Source organism: Colias philodice, chromosome 7 (assembly GCF_061535455.1).
Source record: "Colias philodice isolate Cphi_HAF_F1 chromosome 7, ilColPhil1 Martin Lab GWU primary, whole genome shotgun sequence".
In the NCBI taxonomy this organism is placed as follows: domain Eukaryota; kingdom Metazoa; phylum Arthropoda; class Insecta; order Lepidoptera; family Pieridae; genus Colias; species Colias philodice.
Genome location: NC_143092.1, coordinates 7607387 through 7621192, shown reverse-complemented (window position 1 = coordinate 7621192; position 13806 = coordinate 7607387). Strand labels below are relative to the sequence as shown.

Genomic DNA, 13806 nt, shown 5'->3' with positions numbered 1-13806 from the left:
TTTAAGTTAATGTTTACAAAAAACAATGTAGCAATTATACATTATGTAAACAGCGTACCTAAACGTAACAAAAAGTTCGAGAAAGTGTTAAAATTCATAAAGACTTGACATATTTATTGTTTAAATATATTTTACGTTGCTTTTGAACACCATGTATAAGCATACTATATTTATTATTATAGTCTCTACAGTGCGTTTATTTTCCGCTGAAATAGCATACATTTACGTGACGTAAGATTGCTATGTTCTGAACAAAAACATTTTATCCAATTTGTTTGTACATATTTCTGAGAAAATATAATTAAGTCTGGTAAGTAGATACTATGGAGGCTTATTAAATTGTAGATAATGTTAAGAAATGTAATCAATGTTCTTCATACATCTCTACTATATGTTTAATGTTATTACAAATTTAGAAGATGAAAAATGTGAGGTTATTCTTTAAGGACGAAACATTTAACTATACTCATTAATCAATGATAAATATTCCCAGCTAACTTTACTGTATGCTAATCGCGACACTGACAGGGAGTTTTAAGAAAATCGATAAGTTTGTTTGGAGCTACGAAAATATCACGTTTCGTAAAAACCAGTAGGACAAAAAAAAATTAATCCGTGTATAAAGTGTAAGGGAATCTATAAGATAACAAAATAACAATTGGAAAATCCAAAAGTGCACGACTCATAATGCTCATTTAATTATGAAATAAAAAAAATAAAAAAAAACTTATTGTAGTTTTCGTTTTTTATTAATTGCAATTAAACGACACTGAATTAATTAATCATTCGCATTCAGTGACCTACAATCGTCGATTAGAATATTTAAAAAAAAATTAACTCAAATGATGGATTTTTTCACAAGTTATAGTGTTTTCAGGTTTCACACATGACGGACAGGAAAATTTTTTGACCTATTTCGGTGGTTTTTCCAATTCTATTGAAGTAAATCAATTTTTAAAAAGTATGGGATTAATCTCCATTAAATTATCTCGACAATAGTATGCAAAATATCTTGATTCCGTGAACTAACAAGGCTATAATAATAAGAATAGCTGCAAAAATGAGGCGAAAAAAATTTTTCGATCGTAAAGCACTCTCTGATGCTTCGCATCACGAGTCGTGCAATATTTACTTATAATGAGTATTATAAGCATAAAATGTTTCAAAATCTCATTGTTAGTGATAACACAAGCCCCGCTTGTGAAAACGAAGAATAAAATTTATTTGGTCATTTAATGACCTCGATCGCATTGGATATGGTAATTTTTGTTTTAATAAGAGCTTTATAGCTCTCAACAACAATTCTGGTTAAATTATTTATCGGACACAAAAAATATTCGGAAATGTACTGTAATATTTTGCATAGTTAACTTAACGTCACAGCCCTTTTAATATAAATTCTTTATCAACGTCACAAGTCACAACCACTTTCAAAAATTAAAGTGATGTACTTTGTAAACTCTATTCCTTTTATCCCAATTTCATTTTAAGTTAAAACATGCCGTGTGTAGGTACATGGACAAAGTGTAAACGAAAATAGTGTCAGACTCAAAGAGAGCTTAATTGATTGGTCCAGCGTATCCATCCATCGGTTCAAATGGTTTATAAACCGTTTATGGGAAGTGTGTTGTACTTCATTGTAGACATTGTTGGGCCAACACAAAGCGTAGTGTAAAGCAATACGCTTTGTGTTGGTCCAACAAGGATTGTCCTTTATACATGCAGAACATCATTTGTCTTATCTTACGAAACAAAGACGCGGGCCGAAAGCTGAATATAATGTAGATATGCAAATAAATACTAACAAAGTGAAATATTTTTAGACAAATGTTAAACTAAATAAAACAATGAATTTTATCTTAACATCAAATTCATTTATCTCGGAAACAATAACGTAAAAACACTTTATAATAAGAAGTGTAAAACCAGTCACGCTTTATGGAAATTTTACTGCTTCCATGAAAAAATAACCGCTACACACGCGATGGGAAAAGTCCCTGAAGTAACTGACGTCGAATATTGTTTTCATTTGACCCATAATTTGAATAAATATTAAAAATCTGAGCACAAGGTTCTTGCTACGTAGCAAAGAAAGCTTACGCTAAATAATTTTTAAAAGAGATGCAAAAATACATCATGTTTAAATAATATCTAAACAATTCTTATAATTCAGTTTAGATCTGGTGTCGTATGTGACTAGACATTCTGATTGTTGTTTGAAGTGTTTAAAATTTTTAAAATTAAAGTTTTTGCTCACCGCGCCCGTGTGGATTAGAACTCGGATTTCTAATTCGATAGTCCGACCCTACGACAGCGCAGCTATTTATGCTAAGAGACTCCGCGCGATATACGTGAACGCTTATCTACGTACGTCGTATAAGATTTGTGTGGTGTCCCCAACCTTCGGTATGAATAATTGTAAGCGCTGCAATGAAAAAGTATCTGATGGTGCTCTTTGTTCGAGCTGCCGTCACACTTACCACTTCCACTGTGCGAGTTTATTTGAAATTGGCTGGCGGAGACTTGGCACTGAACGACAAAACTCTTGGTGCTGCCCTGATTGTAGAAACTCTGCCTCATCCGGTGAGGCCGTTAAACCTAGCACTGAGCCTAATTCCTATCAGTCATCTTTGAATAGGATTGAGGAAATGCTATCGCCGCTCTCTACTTTGCCGGAAAAGGTTGAAAAGTTAAGGAGTGATTTGAACGAATTAACGAGCAAAATAAATGCAAATGTGATTGAAGATTTATACAAAAGACTGGAAGATATAGACTGCAAGTTATCCATAGTTGACAGACTAAACGAAGATATGAAGAAGTTAAAGTCTGATATGAAGGGATTTGGAGAACGTTTTCAAAGGTCTGAAGTTGAAGCAGCTAAGAGTCGTAACACTATAAATACTCTTCTAGCGAAAATATCTGCCCTGGAACTTGAACAAGGTCGCACAGAACAAAAGAATAGATTTTTAAATGTGGAAATTATCGGTGTGCCTGAAGAATCAAATGAAAATTTACAAAAAGTATTCCTTCGTCTAGCCTCTGCTATTAGCTGTAACCTCAACCAGGAAGATGTTGAATTCATTACAAGGGTTCAATCATTCAGAGACAAGAAGGACAGCCCACGTAAGATAATAGTCAAACTGAAAGACAAAGCCACAAAGGATACTTTGATCAATAACTTTAAAAAGTCTAACAAAGTAAAAGGCATAACATCACATGACCTTGGTTTCACGGGTAACTCCCTGAAGATATTTATTAATGAACATCTTACAATCGCTAATAAATTATTACTTAACAACTGCAAGCAACGTGCCAAAGAAAGAAACATTAAGTTCGTTTGGATCAGAAATTGCACCATATATTTACGCGCTAATGAGAAAGCGCCGGCGAAGGTCATAGCTTCGGATGAAGACCTGAAGAATTTTTTAGAAACCTGCCCTTAACCATTTATTTCAATAGCAATTTACTTCTTTTAGATATGTTATTAATTTTAAGTTTTGATCATGCCCTACATAATATTACATACGCTTTTATATCTTCAGTATGTACCACTTACAATTTTTTAACACACTTATACACTACACAATATAAATACCTTTTAATTTACATTATACGTGAGCTCTCAATAAATTATTTTACGTCAACTTCATATATAAATAATTATTATTACGACTTCATTATAAAAGGTTCCGCTCCCCTGTACTGCATTACTTTTTTCAGAACTGCCCGCAATGTTTTTAACAATTTTTGTCATGTTCCGATAGTTTTATTCTATAATTATCTTTATAATATTCATGTGAATAGTGTAATATTACTAAAAAAACTTAAGATAGGTATATGTATTGCCGCGATAATACTTTATATAACTTGTAAGTTGATATTATTTCGATTCAATCGATTACTTCGCTATTGTACTTTACTTAATATTTAAATTGTTTTATACTTGTTCTCAATGACTTCCAAACGTAATTTTATTAACATTTATTACCAAAACACTCGCGGCTTGCGAACTAAATTACCGGAACTGCATAAAAATATCGTATTAAGCAATTATGATATTATTATCTTAACGGAAAGTTGGTTGTGTGATGGAATTCTTGACTCAGAGATTTGTGATTCTCGCTATGACGTTTTCAGATTTGATAGGAAACATAAAATGAAAGGCGGAGGCGTTGTTATATGCGTTAAAAAAGCGTTTTGTGGTTACTTAACTCAAAATATTGTGTGCGGTAACGTGGAAAGTGTCTGGCTAACTATACCTGGTAAGTCTTTTAATTGTCAATTTGGTAAAAGTCAAGGTGACCTTCACATTGTTGCTGTGTACTTGCCTCCTAATTCTGATTTGCCTGGTAATATAAGATCTTTAAACGCAGCGTTACTGTCCTTGTATGAATGTTACCCTAATAACAAATATTTGATAGTGGGCGATTTTAATTTGCCGTTTATTACTTGATCACAGATCCCTGTACCAATGATCTTTTAGATGCCTCTCTGGACCTAATGAATTTAACAACCTTAATGGGGGCTAATCAATACAACCTTTCACCTAACTGTTGTGGTAATATTTTAGATCTCGTGTTCTCTAATTTATCTATTGATTGTAATGATATTATTTCCTCCGATTCCCTAGTCAATATTGATCGATACCATCAACCATTTGTAATTACAATAAAAGATGTTTATATACAACCGTTACGTTTCCAGTTTTCAAAAATAAAAAAATTCTATAAGGCTGATTATACTGCAATAAATCGTGAAATTAGTAAAATAAATTGGACTGACGTTTTAAATTCCGCATCTATTAATATTTCCATCGATAAATTTTATAATGTTTTAAATTCTTTAATAGAGAAATACGTACCGTCTGTTAGGATTTCATCTCGTCGTCAATATCCGAAATGGTATACGCCTGCATTAATTAATTTAATAAAAGAAAAATATAAGTTTCACTTTCGTTGGAAGAAATACAAAAATCCAAACGATTACGCATCTTTTTCACTGCTTAGAAATAGAGTAAAAAAACTTCAGGACGAAGCGTACTTAAAATACATTTTACGTTGTCAAAAATCTATTAAAACCACGCCTAAAGAGTTCTGGGCGTATATTAAAGACAAACGAAATAACTCTAGTTACCCATGCAGTATGATTTTCCGTGAACGCAACCTTACTGATGGTAACGACATTTGTTCAGCGTTTAGTGAATTTTTTTTATCCGTTTTTCAATCCGATGATAATACTGACCCAATTACTACTGTAGACGATTTTGAGCTTGCTGATAGCCTTTGCTCAATCACAATTAAAGATCAGGAGATTATTAAGCTATTTCGGGATTTGGACTATAGAAAGGGAGCCGGGGCCGATGGCATACCGGCTGTCTTCATTAAAAACTGTGGAACTAGTCTTAGAACACCTTTACGCATACTCTTCCAACGTTCCATAACCGAAGGTATTTTTCCAGACTTATGGAAAAAGGCTTTAATTGTGCCCATACATAAAAAAGACTCGAAGAAAGATATAACTAACTATAGGGGCATATCACTACTTAATATATTTGCTAAAATGCTGGAAAAACTAGTATACCAAAAAATCTACACTCATACACTTAAATGTATTCCAACTAAACAACACGGTTTTATTAAATCACGGAACGTTACTACTAACTTATTAGACTTAACACATTACATAAATAACAACATGAGTGAAGGAGCACAGGTCGATGTAATTTACACAGATTTCGAGAAGGCATTTGATAGAGTAAGTCATAATGTTCTTATCCGTAAGCTTTATGCGGTGGGTATCAGGGGTGATCTTCTCAGATGGATAGAGTCTTATATCAGGAACCGCAGTCAATCGGTGATTCTAGGGGGGTTTAAATCAGATTTTGTTGATATTACTTCGGGCGTCCCGCAGGGATCGCATCTCGGTCCCTTATTGTATAACATTTACTTATTCGACATTGGTAACTGCTTTGTAAATTCTAATTTCTTACTTTATGCTGATGATAAAAAAATATTCAGAAAAGTCACTTCCTCTTACGATTGTCAATGTCTTCAAGATGATCTTAATAGATTAAGTGACTATTATAAATTAAATAAAATATCAATTATAAAAAAAATAAAAAATAAAAATAGTTTATTTCCTTTCTAAATTTTACACAATTTGGAGTAGTAGGGCCCTCCTAGTAAGTTTAAGATAAAACCTGTGTCAGGAGGACCCGCTCTTCCTTAACTTAAAATAGGTTATCTACATGAAAAAAATAAACTGTTAATAACTAAATATTAATAGTTAAGTGTGGAGTGTATGATTGTGTGTGTGTGATGTGTTTGTGTATTGTGTGTTGTGTGTGTGTGTGTGTGTGCGTGTGTGTGTGTGTGTGTGTGTGTGTTTGAATTTGTCGGTTTATGTATGAGCACGAGTTTGTGAGTGATCGAATTTAAATAGCAATTAATATTTACCAGCTAATGATTACACGTGGTTATAGTTAAATAAATAATATAAAAGTAATAATTACACAGTGCATGACGTAGCAAGAAGGTTTTCTGTGTCATCATAATTTAGTGTTTTTAGCCAATTCATTATTTTATTTTTTAAATCACAACAAGTTAGTCTATTAATGTTAAATAATTTATTTAGATGATTATATATATAAGCTGAGTTAGCTGAGTACTGGCGTCTGGCAAAAACAGTTTTGGTACAACGAGTTTTAATTACCTCCTTCCTTCTTCTTCCCTCCACTGTGGTATAAATAAATGGTGTTTTTTTGTGTGTTTTTATTGTAATAAGCAAGATGTATAGTTGTCTGACTGTTAGAATATCACATAGTTTATACAGATCTGTCGTTGGAAACCGGCGAGGTTTTTGATACATGACTTTCAGAAGACACCTATGCACACGCTCCATTTCTATGAATTTAGATTTGTTAGCTCCCCCCCAGATAGGAATACAATATGCTAAGATTGATTGAACTAAGGACTTGTATATTTGATTCCTAAGCTTATGTGAAGTTACATGTCTCAAAGATTTAAAAATCCAGATTAGTTATTTTTTGGCATTTTTTAATTAATATAAAAAAATGCCAAAAAATAAGTTTTACCCGTAATAGAAATAATAATATTATTTGTTTTGATTATAAAATTAATAGTGAATCTATACCTGCTGTTACTTCAGTAAGGGACCTAGGTGTGATTCTGGACGTCAAACTTGCATATCGTATGCACGTGGATTTTATTGTTCATAAAGCCTACAAAAATCTAGGTTTCATCTTGCGACAAGCTGATCCATTTAACGACATTACTTGCTTGAAAGTTCTTTATTTTGCCTACGTACGTAGTGTTCTCGAATTTGCAAGTGTGATCTGGCGACCGCAATATAAATGTCACATTAAAAGATTGGAAGCGATACAAAAAATATTTGTGAACAAAATGAATTATAAAACAAAAAATTATTCGTTGAATTATGAACAGACTTGCTCACATTATGGGTTAAATACTTTGGAGGATAGGAGAGATATAATAGACATTATGTTGTTATACGATATCGTGAACAACAAGTTTGACTATTCCACAGCGTTGGAAAATATAAAGTATCTTGTACCCACACAGCGTACTCGCCACACACGCCTATTCCACGTGCCGGCTACATCAACTAATTATCTAAAAATGTCACCGTTCCACAGGCTCCCGGACATTTATAATAAAAAATTTTCTTCTGTGGATCCCTTCTATTTATCACGTACTAGTTTCAAAAAGCAAATTTTACAATTAATTAATACTGAAGCTCAGCTCACATAATAATATAATACATTAGCTTTTTACACTCACACATTCTCATACACGCACTTTCACACACACACACACACACACACACACACACACACACACACAATCACATCCTACTTACCGGGTCTTACTTAATTTTACATTAAATTGGTTTTAATTTATTTGAATTCGAAGATATTTAAAACATTTCCTTACTTTATAAATACTTATTGGGCTTGATCAATGCTTACTTATACCTACAAAAAATTAAATCTTTTCTCTTATCATTTGTAAAATTCTTATACTAGTATTTGTTCACATACGTATATTATTTTTACTACCTATTGGTGTACCTTTTAATTGGCGTAGCTTAGTATTTATTCATCTCAAAAATTGTATCACTAGCTGTAAGGTACCTTATAATAAATAAATAAATAATAAATAAATAAATAATGGGAATATTATTCCATACATATAATAAATCTGTAGAAGGGTCAATTCTGTACATTGAAAATATTGAAAAAATAAATAGCAGGGGGTGTTACTGGATCGATACCAAACCCAAATATGTGATTAAAAAAATTTTTGTCTGTCTGTCTGTCTGTCTGTCTGTCTGTCTGTCTGTCTGTCTGTCTGTCTGTCTGTCTGTATTTTTAGGCATCACGTAAAAACTAACGGTTCGATTTCGATGAAACTTGGTATAATTATACCTTATTATCCTGGGCGTAAAATAGGATACTTTTTATCCTGGAAAAATACGTAAAAAAAAATTAATCTTAATTTTTCAGTTTTATCCATAGACGTTGTTCTGTAGAACCGCGAACACACGTTGCGTATTATTATAGGCCTAGCCGTATTTGGGTCCAATAGATATTTATAAGATGTCATTGTCAGAGTTACTCAAAATGGAGAAATAAACCATCCACGCGAAGACCGACATCCGCGCGGACGGAGTCGCGGGCGGAAGCTAGTTCCAAAATAAATGCAGAGTAATAAAGCGGTTAAATTCTACTAATACATAATGGTAGGCAACACTAGAAACATTGCCTTCTTTTATAGAAATACAAGTAACAAATTCATTTCGAATATTAATCTTATCTTCTTATCTTATCTTCTTCGTGTCTAGAATATTCTAGACACGAAGTAATAAATTAATATCACTTTATAGGTTATCTGAAAAGTTTGAAAATGGTAAAATATAATGCTAAATATATGCGATATATAAGAACTTTGTACTCTTTTATAAGAGCACTATAAAACCTTAATGCGAACATGGAAGCTCCCTAATGCCTCATTATTCAAGAAATAATGCTAGCAATAGCCACTAGCTAGCATTTAGTGGAATTTATCGTTTATTACTGTAATCTGAGGTTTATTATGTTATGTTTTGCATTTCAACAGTGTTAGGATGAAAAAATAATAGGTTAATTACTATTTACAGTATGTTGATATCTTAGTTCGATGTAGAGTGGAAATGTCTACATAATATTATCTATTTTAGAATGTTTATAAATTGTATTCGGTAAATAGGTATCTCCATGACAGTGGCTCTTAGGAAAAAAGTATAATGTTTAGAAAATTTTAGCTAGAAGGTAACTTCGCTCTTATTTTGGCTTATTTCGATGGGACGATAACCATAGTTCGTATACCTACATTAATAGATAAGAATGGAAGTTTTAAATTAAGGTTTAGAATATGTTATAATCAACGATGTTAATGTCTGCTTGTCGGCATTTTCCGTCGTTTCAGTAATTAATTAGAAATACAATGACCTAGGCTCTTATAATACAAACATTAGCTTATAACCAAGAAGCTGGATACATAATTGCGAAGTTCTGTTGTTCTGAAGGGTGCCCACGGGAAATACGCTAACATTCTCCAAGTTACCACCACTGGAAGCTAGTCATTTGTACAAAGTTATCTGAATTTACATTTAAATTAAGTATGGATTTTTAGCTTCCAGCTCGCGAAAAGGTCGTTGCATGTTTGAATGAATGTTATTCCATTTGGTGTAACAGTTATGAATATGTAATAAATAAAATATGATGATAAATCGAGTATTCCCTCGTATATATGGAACAAAGTATATTAGTCAGTTTCGCAGAGCTTTATTGAATAAAATTTGTAGGGCCGTCTAAAGTTTTTTGGTTAAATGTTAAACTATTTAATAAAAAAGCCGTCCATTCGTGCACACGACCTATTTCAAAAACATTGTCATCTTTCTTTCAGATTCGGTTAAAAAATACCAAATAGCTTTCACAGCTTGAAATTTCTGCTCTAAATTTTGAATGAACAAACCACGTACGAGTAACGTAGAAACATACGAAACGTGTGAAATAGTTGAAATATTCTCTGTCCCTTGCGGTTTTAACTAATAAATTATTTAGCAGGTCTGTCCCACTTCTTTACTAAATCTGAATATAGTCTAACAATAGTAAATCTATTTATAGTTACATGAAATATAAAAAGAGAATACTTACCTAAAAGTATGTATATTTCTTATTTTATCTCTTTTGCTCTAACACTTGAAAGTAACAAATTCAAGAAAAATGAAGAGGGATAAAGTACCTGCTTAGTTGTAATACACAGAACCTAAAATTTGATACAATAAAAAATCAAAAAACCTTTTTCCATTTAATACCTTTCTCTTTTATCTTATCCCTAATGTACATGCTTCTAACGTGCTTCTAACAAAAAAACTAGTTAAGATTGACATGGATTGACAGTTCCAAGCTGAAAAACGGTATAACCAAGGTATAACAGAAAATGGTCCAAAATAGTAGTGACATTTGATGGATTCCTTTTTTCTTTTTACATATAAAGAACGCACTTCTTCAGTTTCTATGCCTCTGAGATAGATAATGTATCATTTACACGGCGTATTCGAGCGATGACGTCGTTTCCACAAAAGACTTTTAAGCCGAGAGCTTTATAAGTATTCCAATTTCCATTTCTTTTGTTATGCCTAAGTGCAATCAACGTCTCATTATTTTCCTTTAAGAGACTAACGGGATGAAATTTTACTTCACAAGAAAAACTTTTCAAATGCAATTTTACGGAACTTCAAGTCTTGCGATTTATTAGGTCGTATTACGTCATTTTGTTTTTTTTAACAGTTTGGTCCCACCTTCCATCTAATACACTCTCACTTGATTAATGTTTTGAAAAAACAGCACAATAGCGTGTGCACACATTTCCTAGCAAAAAAATATAATTTGCCACATAGCGTCCCTTGTAGTTCGCACCAAACAGGGAGTGCATTAGGGGAGACTCCTTTTGTTCGACCGTGGTAACGTTAAAAAGAACGTTTTTTCCCTATTTCTTATGAAGGTGTGAAAATGTGCAAAGAAGAACAGCTTGCTTTTGAAGAAAAACATAACACTATCGGATTTTCTATATATAGCATTTTTTATCTGTGAACAGTGAAATTATCGAATCATAGTAGGTAATTGAATTGTTTATTAATACAGGATCAGTAAAATTAGTTTTATTCTGACGAGATATTATCGAGTTTTTCATAGATAAGAATCACAATATAATTTAAAACATCAAAAATATAAAAAAAGCGAAAGCACCTCAGCCTTGTTACGCTCTTATCAACGTAATCTTTCACAAGAAGTAGTGTTTTCTAAGCCTTAACAAGGGAAGAGTTTTACCTTCGAACGAAAGCAAAAAGTGTAATTTTTCTTTTGTTCATTGAGGTTTTTGTGTCAACTTCTGAGCAGTACTCTTACAACGAAATAGTCAAGTTTTGTACTCGCGGCTAATTTACTCATTTAAAACATGCCATGGCACAGTTTTGGGAGCTTTTCCCTTTGTTATGTTTCTGTTATTTCAGCTCGTAATATGCGAGGAGTTCGTAAGCAGATTTGGTGATTTTAAACTAAGTTTTGCTGTGGTCTTTCTGAGAATAGTTTGTATGAAAAGATTTATCGCTATAAAATTTTACATTTGTTTTTAAATAGCATTAAGTTGAGACTTTATATGTATAAACACGTGTTTTTATACACATAAAGTGCTATGAAGCAAGAAAAATGTTATTGATGTAATTGTATTTTTAATAACTCTTTTATTTATTTTCACGAAGCTGACTACAATAAAATATCAGATTTATTTGCGTCAATGATTTTTAATCTCTCACTCTTCGGAGCTTTTCAACAATAAAAATAACTAAAAAAAAGAATTTATGCAAGATACAATCGTTTGTTAAAGAATACTTACTAGCAATTGCTACATTTCGAATCCTTTGTGTTGAATAAAGTGATATAAAGAACCAATGTTTGTTGTCTTGGACACTAATTGGAACTAAGTAATTGAATTTTGTATGATAGGATATTCTGTTACCTATGATTCTACTTTAGTACAAGTACGGGACTAAAAAAATACACATCATGTAGATACGCTTACTATCTTTAAGCTTTTCTTCATCCCAAATTTTAAAGTTATTGCACATTACAAAATACTTATATGATTTTTGGAAAAAGCGTTGTTATTATAGGTACAAGTAATTCGAATAATATGTACGTACCTACTACCTACCTACTTACTATGTACCTACATACTTCGCATCTTATACAGATAGTTTTCTCTTGAATTATCAAGAGAAATCTCAGTTGTATGGTGATATATTCAATGCATTGTATATATATTTTTAATGTTTCCGATAGCTTTAAAGCTTTATTCAAACATCTATTCCTACCAAAGTTCCAATTAATTTACTTCATACTTTAAAACGATGAACTCTGAGTAATAAATTTAATTTTATATTGACGAAAATAGGTGACACCTCGCGTGTTTTCATAAAATGATCAATTTTAGCCTAAATGAAAGTCTGTGAAAGGTCGATAGTCACGCATGCTGACGTCACACGTACATTTACAAAATGGATAGATTGAGTCAATGGCTAAACTTGTTGAATTATTCTATTGAAATTACTATGTGCGGAAGAATATTGGAAATTTTAGGGTAGCGCTTGCATGGTGCATTGATTATTTGATAATCGATTTCCGCCCTCGGCTTCGATGATTGTTAACAAAATGGATCATTAGCAATATTCTACCCTAGTTCTATGTAAAATATTTGTGCTGTTTTTCCGTATCGTAAATGATATTTAAGTCAAGTGTACTTGTAAATGTACTTCAACATTCAGCGTAACATGTTACTTTTTTATTTGCTTAAGCTTCTGGAATAAAATTGAACACATAATAAAATTACGAGTGATAATCCTATGTCCCAATCACGTCATGTGAGATTACAATTTTGAATACATATTTTGTTATAATTGACATCCTTAATATGGGTAGCTGTGGTAAATAATGAGCCAAAAATTTGGGTATCCCTTACACGTAATTGAGGGATTTAAACTGAATCTGTCCGTTTATTTGCGTGTGGGGTGTAATTATACAGGGTTTTATTAATGACGCAGAGGATTTTCAATAGCAGTTGTGTTTGATATAATTTTCATTAACACATGAACTTTTAAGGTAACAGATACAGAAGTAGGTAAATCTATTCGGGATCAAAGAGATAAATATTTTTTTTTTAAACGGATGATGGGAAACTTAAGGAATCTATAACGCCTAGAACCTAGTTAAACAGTCTTAGAGACTGTTTAACTAGGCGCTTAACCGTAAATCTGTATTTTGAATTTAAAATACCATTCTCTGGTACTTACTCACTGCCTGTGTAAAAGCTCGATTACATTTTTATTTGTAACAAAAATTATATTCTGTGAAAAAGAAAATTTACCTCTCCAACTTTTACACGACGAAACAGTCATTATGCACTTTATGCAAACCACTCAAATCAACCCCAACAAGACTGCAGATGGAATTTATATAACCAAACTACATTTGGAGCGGTCCCAAATCCCGGCCCGTACTTACGTAATGTTCCAACAAAAATCTTACCAAGTCCTCATCGTCGTCCGTGAACACGTTTGCTGCTTCCTGCGTAGTCATGTCGCCCTAGTACTTAAACCCTCAGAAAATACACCCCTCATGACTCACGCACACCAAAACACATATTTGTAACACACCAACTGCATCCA

At 32.4% G+C, this 13806-nt stretch overlaps 1 protein-coding gene across 1 annotated transcript in view; it reads right to left on the bottom strand.

Annotated features, from left to right (window-relative positions):
- Window positions 1-13806, bottom strand: part of LOC149487199 (transmembrane protein 151B-like) — a 44654-nt gene extending 30848 nt beyond the window's left edge. Inside the window, exon 1 of the mRNA XM_089697125.1 lies at window positions 13667-13806. Within this exon, the coding sequence (XP_089553251.1) occupies window positions 13667-13717 (51 nt within the window). The 5' untranslated portion in view covers window positions 13718-13806. The remainder of the gene's footprint in view (window positions 1-13666) is intronic.